A 13592-nucleotide genomic window follows, 5' to 3' on the forward strand; every position below is an offset into this window, starting at 1 on the left:
GGCGAAAAGAGCTTCTGGATTTTATTATTCAAGCAAAAGGAGTTTATAAATATAGACGCGTTCAATTAAGGTACAGTTTTAATTTATTCCTGTTTCCTTTGATTGTCTTGTCAGGTTTTAAAGATAAAATATTCAGCCTTTCAAGTTTAAGAAAAGTATTGAGCATTTGCAATCTCTTTCGCGTTGACCGTATTGTGTGAAATATCCATATGCTTTATATTTATTCTTCTTTAAATCTGTTAAAATGACAAACAATCTTGCAAGCTCACTTAAAAATGGAACAGGTATGGTAAGGATGTGTATGCTTTATAGAAACCCTGCATATAATGTTTTTTGTGTATTGCAGCAATATAAAGAAAGTAGCCTACTTGTACTACTCATTAACATTTGAACATGTTACACATTCACAATGATCACATTCCCAAAAGCAGATACTTAAAAAAAAATATATATAAGGGATCCCTTACATATAAAAAGTATCTATAGTAACATTTTAGCCAACTATTCTGTGACCGGGATCATTGCTGAATATAAGAAGAAATGTAAATGTCTCAGGAAGTTAAACCATCAACACTTTATTTACAGCAGTAAAAAAAAAAATGAAAGAAGAGAAATCAGTGTCATTATAAAGCATTTGTTGTGGTGCTGTCTCCCCCTAGTGTACATAGGAGTCACATCAGACTGTTGTGGATGGTGAAGGGTACACACTGCAATACTAAACTTAATGATTTCAGAGGTTCAATTTCTACTTTAACAGGTGGGTAAATACTGTTCTGACGCATTGTACTCTACTTTACTGTTCTGTACTCGAATGTGCTCTGCTGTGGTTGACTCTACTTGTGTGTTTGCCTCCAGGCTAAGTTGGACCAGAGCAGGCAGCATGAGGAGAGCAGTGCAGCTGTTCCTCCTGTTGGTGGTGCTGTCCCACACGGCCAGGGGTCAGGGTAGGAGACGCAAGGGAGAGAGGGACGACAACCAGATCATCATCAATGAAGGGAAAAGTATGATTTTGTTTCAATCACTTTTTATCAGAGAATCTTTTTTTTTTAACAGATGTTGATGTGAATAGCGACACCCATCCAGTAACTACAGAAGCCCATGTAGGCCCCTCCACTATATTAAGAGTCAAAAGCTTACAACTCGGTTTATTTCTGTTGGTTTCCCTGCTAAGCTCTGATTTGCCCTGTGGAGATCATGTTCATCGTGGACAGCTCAGAGAAGGCCAAGGCGCTGCTGTTTGAGAAGCAGAAGGAGTTTGTCCTGAGGTTCAGCACCCGTCTGATGCAGCTGCAGGCGTCGGGCTGGCGTCTGAGGGTGCGCCTGGCCGCCTTGCAGTACAGCAGCTCCATCTCCCTGGAGCACAACTTCCGCGACTGGCAGGACGTGGACGTGTTCCAGAGCCGGGTCGCCGCCATGGCCTACATCGGTCACGGCACCTACTCGGCCTACGCCATCAGCAACGCCACGCAGGTGTTCAACCGCGAGACAGCCGCCTCCAGCCTGCGGGTGGCGCTGCTGATGACCGACGGGGTGGATCACCCCCGCAGCCCCAGTGCGGTCAGTGCTGCCGCCCAGGCCAAGAACTACAACATCCGGGTGTTTGCTATCGGGCTTTCCAGTCTGTCCAGGGACCGTCTTACCAGCTCCCGGCTGCGCTCCATAGCCAGCGCCCCTCCACAGCAATACGTCTTGAGCCTCACCGATGACCAGCTGGAGGATAAACTCTTCAGAGAACTGGTGAGGGAATATGTGTTTATGTGAGTGTGTGTGTGTGTGTATCTGTTTTGTGGTTTGGAGTTGTGCACGTGTCAACCATAACCTTTCATCACAGACTCTCAATTGACACCTTGATCGCATTTTAACTAAGCTTTACTTTTTGTTTACTTTGCCACTTTCTTTTTGGGCTTTCTTTACAGAGCGCAATTGTCAACACTGGGGTAAGTACTGTCAATGGAACATAAACTTAAAAGAGAGTGATACACTGGATACACCAGAAAGCAATCCAAATCTTACCACAGACACAGATCAAATTGTTCAACTTAATGGTGCCTGTGCATTTCCCCTTCTCTTCTTTTCAGTGCCCCCTGCCCAAATCCTGTTTGTGTGATAAAGGAGAGAGAGGTCCTCCTGGGAGCTCAGTGAGTAACCTAAGCTACCTCCTTCCTGCCCCCCTCCTCTACTCCAGTCCAGACAATGAGTATTCATAGATGTCAGTTAGACACAGTAATCTAACTGGCATCTGCCTTCCAGTTGAGTTAACCTTCAGGTGAATACACCGATCCAACCTAGTCATGTTCCCCAGTGATGTGCGTGTCTGAAAGCTACAGTAAGACAGTGGTTTACTCTCAGAAGGGACCAGTAATCCTCACTACTTGGTGTTATTCCTGGCATCATAGCAGCTGGACAACCAGCGCAGTCCCAGCCATGCTGCCCTGCTGCTCACCCCATCCATCCCCTGAATGAAGCAGGTGCATATGGCCTTTGTCCAGGGGAGGGGAGTGGGGCACATGAAAGAGCAGGAAGTGTTTCCCACACTGCAAGTGTAGCAGGCACGCGGGGCTGTGTTTTCACTAGCAGCGCTTTTGAAGAGCCCCTGTCTGGACGGGTGGGGGTGGGTGTGGGGGTGGGTGGGAAGGTCAAGGACAGGAGATTAAGGCAAACACATAGGGAGGGGGAACTGTGGGCTGGCTGCACTGAGCGAGAGGTGTTTAAAGCCTGGAGGTCACGAATGGGGTCACAAAAGGGTCACACACTGGAATTATCACGCTCACCTAAGGCTACATGTGATGGGAACAGGCCCCAAGAGAGGCCCAAATTAATCACGTTCGAACCGATCTCTGCATTCTGCTTTAATCCAGGGGAAAATAGGGGAACCAGGATCTGATGGGGCTCCAGGGCCTAAAGGATCTCGTGTAAGTATTTGCTGTCTAAACGACCATTTACAGTGAATGGTGATCCATGGGGACAGTGTTTTTTCACTGGGTTTTTGTCTGGTGTCTGTCCATTTAGGGGGAACCAGGGATCAACGGACGCCCAGGAATGGAAGGTCTTGAGGTACTGAGCCATGTTACATTAGTGAAACAAATTAAAATATACAAATGTTTCATAATAGTTATTTAATAAAGTATTGGTAAAATACTGCGTAGTGAGCTGTGAGGTTATTGTTATTATTTGTTTTTCTCTTGCATTAGGGTCGTTCTGGCACTAGAGGGGAGAAGGTAAGTAATATTATGATTTATTTTGTTGCATCAAGATGTCAGTAACGTGATTTCAGTCAGATAGATACAGTGGATACTGCCACTTATATTGTATCTTATATTTTATTGTATAGTTCATTTGAATTCTAATTCCACTTAGTATTGCTAGATATGTACCCTTAGTATAGTTAGTCCTCATATTTAAATTTTAGATTCCTATATGTTTAATGTTTGCACCTTCCTGCCAAAGCAAATTCCTTGTCTGTGCAAACTTTCATGGCGAATAAAACCCATTCTGATTCTGATTCTGTATAGAAAGACATGTAGATTGCTGTAAAAATAAACAGCAAAGCAACCCACTCATGCTGATCGTCACACTTCCTGAAGTATCAATGCAACAGTCGAACACTGCCACCACTTGCCACAGTGTCAACACCACTGTCGTGACACCAAACAAAACGTTCAGATGCAGCAGATAAGGCCGGCTGAACCAAGCCCGGCGGTTGGCACGCTAGGATTGAGTCCTCTCTCTCTATCTGCTTGTCCTGTCTGCCAGGGGGAGCGAGGCGAGTGCGGCGCCCCAGGGATGAAGGGAGATCAAGTAGGTTTTATGATGGTGTTGCACTGGTCTGGCCCAGGACCGAGAGCTGGCTGTGGACTGATGGTGTTGTCATGGCTTCTCCCTTCAGGGTCCAGATGGTCCACCAGGCCCACGAGGACTCAGAGGAGAGCAGGTGACCCACCGTGGTGACCTTTACATTGTCTTTGTCATAAACTCGCTTATGTTGGTTGATTTCCTTAGACGACGGCCCCATGTCAGCCCTCTGTATGATCAGTTTGTGTTTTTCTCCTAGTGACATTGTGTGAGGTCCATTCAAGAAGAGAAACAGTAAACTTCTGGACAATAGTGAAGAACTAATTACTGGTCATGTGAATAGACACCAAAATCAATCAAAACTGTCCAGAACAATGTTTTTCAGCCAAAAATATTTAAACTGCACAGTACCATGTTTTTTAAAGGTCAAGCACAGGACGTTGATTCAACAGTAGTGGTCCCATGGGGTCAGATTGTAGCATTTTCTGTTTGGAGGGGGGGTACCTATACAATGATCAGCCATACCTGTGAATGAGTGAATGGTGAAATTGAATGATTCCTGTACCATCCCTCCATCCACGACATAACAAACAGCAAAGCACGCAGACACACACAGAGTTTGGCCACTTCTCCTGCTCTGCACTAATGGAATGTGAATCAGGGATTAGATCTTATCCCACTGCCCATGAAGCCTATCTAAAGCAGGGAATTCAAGCTTGCACTGTATTGTTTTAATCACTGAGCAGACTTAGTCCCAAAGGATTAGTGTTTCAGCACTTGTTATCCATTCCCGCTTTCCTCTCTTGAAACGATTTGCCCCTCGGAGGGCTGGTGTGACGATAGCAGCCGTGGTGAGATGTGGATGTGGGTGGAGATACCCCAGCTGGATCCCAGGTTCCCATGAGGAGCACCTGGGAACTCTGGATGACTGTCACAGAGATACCACTGCCTGGATCTCCTCCCAGATTCCCTCACTCACTCCGCCGAACCGAAATACACGATAAGCCTTGCAATGTTAGTCCCGGAGTGGAATTTGGAACCACTATTAAGTGAAGGTCAACCTGCCTTCTGCTGTCTTTTAGGGCCCAAATGGAAGTGCAGGAGACCAGGGACCTGAGGGACCGATCGGGCCCAAAGTAAGGTGTTTGATTTGGTTGTCGATTCGAAAAAGTATGAGACAAACATATTGTTCGAAATAAATAAAAAATTGAAATGTTGCAACTCTACAGGGTGACCGTGGACCCAGTGGAACAAGTGGACCTCCTGGTGATACTGGTATTGGGTTTCCTGGACCAAAGGTGAAGATTCAAAGATTCTATTTCATTAATTCATTCATTTCATCTGTTCCAGGTGAGCCACCAGCACAAACATGTATTTATAATAGTAATTAATTGTGATACCGCAGGGGGATAAGGGGAACCAAGGAAGACCAGGACTGACTGGACCAGTAGGCATGGGTGAACCAGGCTTACCGGTCAGTATACTCTGCACCAGAGAGCATCATGTACCACGGCAGTGCCAAACTCTTGCATGCATGTGTCAGATTATCCACATGGTGGCACTGTGTTTCAAAGAATAGCATTGAGGAGACTGACAGTTGAAAATAGATTTTCCATACAGTATGGTACCTCAAGTGTGTTGTTTGTTGGTGTACTAGGGACCACCTGGGCCCTCTGGTCTGCAAGGGAGCCAGGGCTTTCCTGGAGAGGGTCTCCCAGGCCCGAAGGTCAGTCATCTGTCACCACCTGGTGAACTCTCAGAGCAGGGAAGTGAAGGTCATAAGTGTACATAAGGGTAAGCATGTAACTCTCATAACCTACCTGCTTACTTTGTTCCAGGGTGACCGAGGTTACGAGGGGCCCAAGGGCAGCCGTGGACCCCCAGGATTAGGGATAAAGGGTGACCAGGTATGGTGGGGGTTTAACCCCCTGAAAGCACAAGCTATTTGGCACTACGTGTTTAAGTTACTAGCACTAAAGATGCCCATGAAAACCCTTTCCCTCTGACCTCCAGGGGAACACAGGCACCCCTGGACTGGCTGGCCTGATGGGATTTCCTGGAGCAGGTATCCAGGGAGAAAAGGTCAGGGTGATGTGAGAGTGTTGCATTCTACCAGAATAGAATGGAATAGAAAGACTTGTCCACACAGGTGGAATTGTTCATTTGGCTGTTCTGGCATGTTACATACATAACAAAACATATACACATCACTGGACTAGATAAAAAAAACAGATTCAATATGATTGTGCTCTCTGTCTCTGTCTCTCTCTGTCTTTCTCTGTCTCTCTCTGTCTCTCTCTCTCCCTCCCTCCCTCTCTCTCCCTCTCTCTCTCTCTCTCTCTCTCTCTCTCTCTCTCTCTCTCTCTCTCTCTCTCTCTCTGTCTCTCTCTCTCTCTCTCTGTCTCTCTCTCTCTCTCTCTCTCTCTCTCACTCTCTCTCTCTCTCAATAAATGACCTGTGTTTCTCTACAGGGAGACCAAGGGCCAGTGGGGCCTTCTGGACCCAGAGGGCCCCCGGGGCTAGGGATTGTTGGACCTAAGGTGGGTGTTGCCTACCATCCCTCAACATTTTCCCCTAGGAACGAGAAAGTTTCACTCTACTTTACTTTACTTTACTCTACTCTGCTCTGCTGACCCCACTACCTACTGTAAAAAGATGGATTCATGGTGGAGCTCCACTGGACTGATCAGATGTGGATCTCTGTGTTTCTCTCTAGGGTGAGCAGGGCTTCCCAGGGGTTCACGGGTCTCAGGGAGAGAGGGGTGTCGGGGAACCAGGGCCTAAGGTGAGGAAGGACTCAGCTGGCCATTCCGCATGAACTAACTCTCCTAGATAAAGGATCTTCACCAATATGCTGCAAATGTGCCACAAGATATGTATATACTGTTTGGAGTGAATGGCCTGGAGAAGAAGCTGGAGGTTGAGTGGAGAGGACACTGCGTAATCTGTCTTCTGTGATCCACTCCAGGGGGATCCAGGACCGGATGGAGCTTCTGGGTTCCCTGGGATCCCAGGGGAGGATGGAGCTGTCGGGCCCAAGGTGAGATATCAGAAGTACCACAGGTCACAGGTCACTGGGTTTCACTCATTTCCACATATTCATGTATGACTGATACATGTATTCATGGAGATTGTGCATGGTGATGTTTTTGCCCTCATCTGCTGCTGTTTCCTGCTCTGTGGCATATGAAACCAGGGGGAGATGGGACTGCCTGGCCACCGTGGCACTGAGGGTACGCCTGGGAAAGGAATTCCTGGAGATAAGGTAGGATGGTCACTTACTGTTTCCCAGAAGTCAAACTGAGTCACAAACTACGCCTTCCATACGTCAACAGAGCGGTAAATTTCTGTTGAACTCCGTTCATCCACAAGCATCCGGTAATAGTATCAGACACAAGCAAATATTGCACAGTTTGGATTGGCGTCAGCTGGCGTAAAGTGTGGTTGGCAGCTATGAGCCCATTGTAGGTTCACATTGGGTTGACTCATGTTACCTTGGTTGACTCATTGTCAATACACGTTATTCAAAAAGTAAATATATGTAAACTTTATTACAGGCTCAAGGCCCACATGGTAAAAAAAACATTACATACAAACAATTCATTACATAGAAACATAGAAGGAAAGAAGGGATAAAAAAAGCACTCATGCCAGTGTTCCCAGATCTTAGATGTGTACTTGACAGAGCTGCGGCCAGGGTCTGTCATCAGATCAATTATAACATTTGTAGAGCGGTCCAGCCGACTCATAAACTTAAAAGTAAGTTTCCTCAGCAAGGCCATGAAGGTGGTTAGACACATATTACAGAATAGCTCACTGGCTCTAATACTCGTGGGTTTCTTCAGGAGTATCCTAAGACAGTCATTAGAGGCTACTTCCAATTTACGCCAGCTCTCCTCCTTCTATCCACTGCTCAGCATTCTTAGCGAGACTCTGTATTGAAACATCATAGAATCGAACGCAATGCCAGTACAGCTAACAAAATGTATTTGACATTAAATCAGTATTCTTTGTTCTTTTGGTTCATGTTCTGTTGGTTACAACCCTGACCAAGGAAATCGAAGTTGTATGTATTGTAATGTTAATAGTCAATCTTGTTTGACTGTCAGTGGTCTGGGTCTTTCCACAGGGTGACAGGGGTGACCGGGGGCTAAGGGGGCTCTCAGGATCTCCAGGGCCAGTGGGACCAGCAGGAGCCAAGGTAGGTAACCTCTGGTTTACTCATGAGCAGGTCTGCTGTTTGAGTAGATTAAATGTGAACTTTGAGGTGAAGGTCAAAGTTGTGTGTCAAAAGGCAGCAAGGGCCTTCTGGCAACCTGTTATGGTTTAGGAATGTTGGGGTTTATGGTACAACATCATCTTTGATGAGTGGGTTTAAAGAATTACCTTTTGAATGGGAAAGTGGTGATGAACTCAGCTTTCAGTCATAAAAAAGGTTTTCCAGGAAAGGCAGTGTGAATCCTATTTCTTAAGTCAAGAGTACTACGGTACTTAGGAATGATTTGCTGGACCTGATGTTAGCTTCCTCCAGGAACACAATGACTCTTACTGAGGGACTTGTTGCTCTTGTTGGTTAGCTGTAACTGACTTAACCTCTTGTACTCGCTGTGAATTATATTATATTATTGTTGCTTGCTTTTTCTACAGGTACACTTTTGAGGTTCATGTTGTTTAATTTGTAACTTGTTTAACTACATGCTCTTATGACCTATGCACTTTTGTAAAGCTCTCTCTAGGAAGTCGCTTTGGATAAAAGCGTCTGCTAAATGAATGAATGTTAATGTAAGAATGGTTTAGGAGGCTTTCAACAAATACAATAAAAGATGCGTGGTCCATCCTCAGTGAGGTAAAATACTTGTTGTGTGTTTAGGGGGAGCCGGGCAGCCTGGGAATGATGGGCCTACCTGGTCCCCCTGGACGAGGCCTGCCTGGATCAAAGGTACCCCCCTGCCCCAACACACACACACACACACACAGAGTGAGTGTGTGTGTCAAGCCGGAAGGGAGACTACAACCACATTAAACAGTTAATGTTTTGGCACATACGTATATCGAACGGTACACACAAATAGATGCACACTAATTTGTATACGTGCACACACATGCACTTATAGAAAGACAGGATAGCCTTTCTCTTTAACAAGATCAGATCCGGACCCCAGTATGTTGTGGTGAAATGAACAGAGAGTATTTTGTGCTTGTGTGCATGTTGGCAGGGAGACCCAGGGCCAGTGGGTATCTCTGGGCCTGTTGGGGAGCCAGGCATGGGTATCACAGGGCCTAAGGTAACACTGACACACACAACACCTGTTCTCCTAGTAAAATACACTGTACGAGTTTTCTAGAGTAAGTTTGGTTGTCTCTGTGTGTGTGTCTCTGGGGTTGTGCATCCTCAGGGTGACAGAGGGAATCCTGGGCCTGTTGGACCTCCAGGGATGAAGGGAGATGGTTATCCAGGACCCCAGGTAAGACGGATGGAGAGGCTGATTAATACACAACCGCTTTGGAGATGATTGTGTCTAGAATCCAATGAGGGATAGAATGAATAGTCAACACACAGGTCTTTCATTGGGCTTCATTCCTTTGCCCTGTAAATCATGATTTGTTTCGGGAGGTAGGTAGAACCTCAGATCATTTTGATCTGAAACACACTCTGACACAAATGTTTCCTGAAACACAGGGACTACCAGGGTTGCCAGGACAACCCGGGGAAATGGGACCAGAGGGGAAAGGACTTCCTGGCCCTAAGGTAAGAGTTCAAAATGAAAATCAGTATTGCATTAAGTTTTATTTACTATCTAGCAAATCTTTTAGTGTAAACACACAAAGAGACAGACTTACTGTATACCATCCAGTGACATGTTAATTGAGATGATTGGCCGTGTGTTTTAGGGTGACAGAGGTTCTCCTGGAGTCAGTGGGCCATCAGGACCACCAGGGATCGGCCTCTTCGGACTTAAGGTCAGAACTGCAACCACACATTTCTTCCCTAACTCACTCTCAATTGGCTCAGGGGAATATACTTACCATAGAAATAAACATGTCGACTTGAAGTAGACATAAAGATGTGTGTGTGTTTTCAGGGCTCAATGGGACAGCCTGGTGCACCTGGTCTGTCTGGTATCCCCGGGGAGGGAATCCAAGGGCCAAAGGTACTGTAGGGCCATCCCATTGGTGGTAATGGCTGTCAGTCCAGATTCAAGTCATGTAATCATGTAATTTAATAAGCTGTTGCTGGGACATTTTTCGAACAGCCGCTTGAACGATGATTGAGTGCTGTGCATTTAGCTTGAAACAACAATTCAAGTAGCAAATGAATTACCCTGCACCGCTGTTCATCATCGCTGACATCCACGTCTTTTCTTTGTCTCTGTGATGTGTAGGGAGAGCCGGGCTTCCAGGGGCCAATGGGCCCCCGAGGGCCCCCAGGGGATGGCCTAGCAGGAGAGAAGGTAAAGACAACACAGCATGTCTGTCCATGACATACAACCACATGGGCTCTCCTCATTTGTCTGAAAAGTGGATGTTGATGTTTTGAATCTGTTAGGGAGATAGGGGTGTCACAGGTGACCGTGGAAGGAAAGGAGACAGAGGCAACCTCGGAGAACCAGGATCAGGAGGACCAATGGTAGCCTGGCCACAACACTCTGTGTCTGTCTTACTTCTTCAGCTCAATATGAGTGTGTTTGTGTCCTAAGTTCACTGCAGCTATTGTGTAAGAGTAAATATGCACAGAGTAAATACCTAGGAGGTTTTATGATACCGATAAAATAGTATGAGGAAAGGGTTATTGTTGTCAGAGACATAATCTGTGTTTGAATACTTTCAGGGGAGACCTGGTGAAAAGGGAGAAGCTGGACTGACCGTAAGTGAATCACAAGAGCACACAGTACATCCTGCTGGATGCTGGTCTAAACAGTTAGACTATTTGAGTCAGAGTCTCTCTAAAGTCTCTCTCTGAATGTACTCTTCTTTGCATCTACAGAGAGATCAAGTTATCAAAATCATCAGGGAGATATGTGGTAAGTTAAACCGTACATGTGCTGAATAATTTTAGTCCCCCAAGTTTGAGGAAATTTAATCCGACCCACCGAGCAAAGTCGAATAAAAGTGACATTTCTTCATCCTTGAGTAACAAAGTCTAGTGTGATCCCATGGGCAACCAGGGCGCTCCTTAAGTTCAAACCTGTCTGCTGACTGGCTGCTACCAACGCATACAGAATGAGCTTCTCCTCTCATGTCTCTGTGTGAAGGCTGTGGACTGAAGTGTCGAGAGAGCCCCCTGGAGCTGGTGTTTGTGATCGACAGCTCCGAGAGCGTAGGCCCCGAGAACTTTGAGGTGGTGAAGGACTTTGTCAACGCTCTGATCGACCGCATGTCGGTGAGCCGCGAGGCCAGCCGCATCGGCGTGGTGCTGTACAGCCACGTGGACGTGGTGGTGGTCAGCCTGACGCAGCTGTCCAGCCAGGGCGACGTCAAGGCCGCCGTCAGGAAGATGGCCTACCTGGGCGAGGGCACCTTCACCGGCAGCGCCATACAGCGGGCCAACCAGCTGTTCCAGGCCGCGCGGCCCGGCGTCAGGAAGGTGGCCTTGGTTCTCACGGACGGGCAGGCGGACCGCCGTGACGCGGTGCAGCCCGAGGACGCGGCCGCGGAGGCCCATGCCGCCGGCATTGAGATGTTCGTGATAGGCGTGGTGAATAAGAGCGATCCCCAGTACGCAGAGTTCCAGGCTGAGATGAACGCCATCGCCTCCGATCCAGATGAGGAGCATGTTTACCTGATCGATGACTTCATGACACTCCCCAGTAAGCAGCCTCTCCTGCTTCTCTCTGTTCACCCACATTGTTTCCGAGCGTTTACTTTAATGGGAATTGTTCTTTCCACAATCGATTTGGTGAATTGTCCCGAAGAACAGTTTAATGACCTCATTTCCTTCTGCACAGCGTTAGAAAGCAAGCTACTGAGCCGGATCTGTGAACATGACGACGGCACCCTTTTCATCCCCAACTCCTTCCCTCCGCCTGCTCCTGTCGTCACCCTTGCACCTGTCTCCCCACCTGAGGTCTACAGGGAGACCCCAGACTGGGGGGCCTCACCCGGCTTCGACGAGAAGAACAGACGAGTGAGATGATGTCAATACGTTCTGTCAACACGTCCCCCTTGGTGACGCGTTCACAGGCCGTAACACTAACACTGCCATTTTCCCTGCAGTACGACACCGAAGCAGAGACGGTGACGTCGCCGTATTCTCAACCTGCCGAGCCAGAGGACTTTAATGAGAACACAATCGCTACCAGCTTTGTGGAGGAGCCCTTCTATAAGCTCCCTGACCTCGGGACTTCCTCATCCGAGGGCCGGGGAAAACAGCAGTCTCATGTCATCTCAGTAGTGGGCCCCCAGACCCCCAATAACTGGCTTTACGTCCCAGAGGCCACAAAGCCCACCACCACTCAGCCACCTCTACCTGCCCTGCCAGACATTTTTGTACCAGGTAAGGACCACCATATTTGTGGCCCATATAATGGAATTAGGACCAGGTAAGGACCACCATATTTGTGGCCCATATAATGGAATTAGGACCAGGTAAGATTTGTACCGAGTAAACCCGAGTATTTCAGAAAGTAGAGCATAGATTAGAATAGCTAGCACTGTAATAATACACTCTACTTCAACATCTTAGTACCTATCAAGTTCAATAAGTCTTTTTATCTTAATGTGTTCCTCCATCCTTCATTCAGATTAATGTCAAAGTTCAGTTTGCATAGTTATGGTATGGTGAAACATCTTTAACCAACACTCTTTGTGTTTTTCAGATGTTGGCTGTAGGCTGTCCTTGGACCCGGGGCCATGTCGACAGTATGTGGTGAAGTGGTACTACGATCCAGAGGCAAATGCCTGCGCCCAGTTCTGGTATGGAGGTTGCCAAGGCAACGCAAATAAATTTGAGACTGAGGCAAATTGCAAGAACGCCTGTGTCTACACGTAACAGACACTGTGCTGAGATAAGGGAGGTGTGCAAAACCAACACATCAGCCCAACATCGTCAGAGCAGATGGTCAGGATGTACTGACTGGACATGCGTTTGACACACGCTCCGGCGGGTGACAGGAAATCTCCAGTAACAAACCCATGCTGTGGCCCGGGAGAACATCAGCAGCAAAGGCCCTGTGCACTGTCTTTGTTATGTAGTCTGTGGACCAACTCCCCAAGTAAAATGTCTGTACTGTGTCTGTTTATATGTTGCAGTGTTTATACTTCAACTTGGGATATATATAAAAAATATATAAATTTGAACTATCAGTCTATTAGGTAATATTTTCCTGGTGCCTTAAAAGACACATTAAATATTGATATTGTCAGCAATATTTACAGTAAATTCAAAGCAAATATATACTTCTGCCACCTAATCCTTTGTAAACATCTGCAACTGATCTTATCTATGGCTAAGTCATCTTTTGTCAATTTCTATTACAAACAAAACCTGCAAATGCTGCTTTGATGGGATGTATTTGTTCTCTTGTTTACATTTGTGATTATGACATGGTCTTTTGTAATATGCACAAAAAACTAAGTAACTGATAAATGACTGTGAACTTCTGTGCGTTCTCAACTACCATTTCTCTAGATTGTAACTAATACCCTAGTAGGTTAGCCAACTGAATGTAAGTATATAAGCATTTTTCTAGACCTTCAAAGAGTCATGCAGGAAACATACAGTACATCTACATGTATTCCAAAATATTAACTTCTGACACTGTATGTTGTAGAAAACAGACACTTGACTGTAAAAAATATAA

At 46.4% G+C, this 13592-nt stretch overlaps 1 protein-coding gene across 1 annotated transcript; it reads left to right on the forward strand.

Moving 5' to 3' along the window:
- The first annotated feature begins 275 nt into the window (after positions 1 to 275).
- On the forward strand, positions 276 to 13291 carry col28a1a (collagen, type XXVIII, alpha 1a). The gene is made up of 34 exons (XM_067256265.1): positions 276 to 289; positions 856 to 1001; positions 1172 to 1749; positions 2079 to 2138; positions 2859 to 2912; positions 3010 to 3054; positions 3192 to 3218; positions 3754 to 3798; positions 3887 to 3931; positions 4875 to 4928; positions 5022 to 5090; positions 5198 to 5266; positions 5450 to 5518; positions 5631 to 5699; positions 5806 to 5874; positions 6264 to 6332; positions 6509 to 6577; positions 6761 to 6832; positions 6989 to 7057; positions 7922 to 7993; positions 8663 to 8731; positions 9009 to 9077; positions 9189 to 9257; positions 9473 to 9541; positions 9685 to 9753; positions 9876 to 9944; positions 10176 to 10244; positions 10340 to 10420; positions 10622 to 10657; positions 10778 to 10814; positions 11046 to 11600; positions 11739 to 11917; positions 12007 to 12286; positions 12609 to 13291. Exons 1-34 carry the CDS (start codon positions 276 to 278, stop codon positions 12779 to 12781), a joined length of 3588 nt encoding a protein of 1195 aa, XP_067112366.1. The 3' UTR covers positions 12782 to 13291.
- Positions 13292 to 13592: the final 301 nt, after the last annotated feature.

The sequence above is a fragment of the Osmerus mordax genome, chromosome 18, assembly GCF_038355195.1.
Source record: "Osmerus mordax isolate fOsmMor3 chromosome 18, fOsmMor3.pri, whole genome shotgun sequence".
Taxonomy (NCBI): domain Eukaryota; kingdom Metazoa; phylum Chordata; class Actinopteri; order Osmeriformes; family Osmeridae; genus Osmerus; species Osmerus mordax.

Coding starts and splice junctions, on each gene's coding strand:
- col28a1a (XM_067256265.1), top strand. Junction 3,799..3,886: donor CAGGGATGAAGGGAGATCAA/GTAGGTTTTATG, acceptor TTCTCCCTTCAG/GGTCCAGATGGTCCACCAGG. Junction 5,091..5,197: donor TTGGGTTTCCTGGACCAAAG/GTGAAGATTCAA, acceptor GTGATACCGCAG/GGGGATAAGGGGAACCAAGG.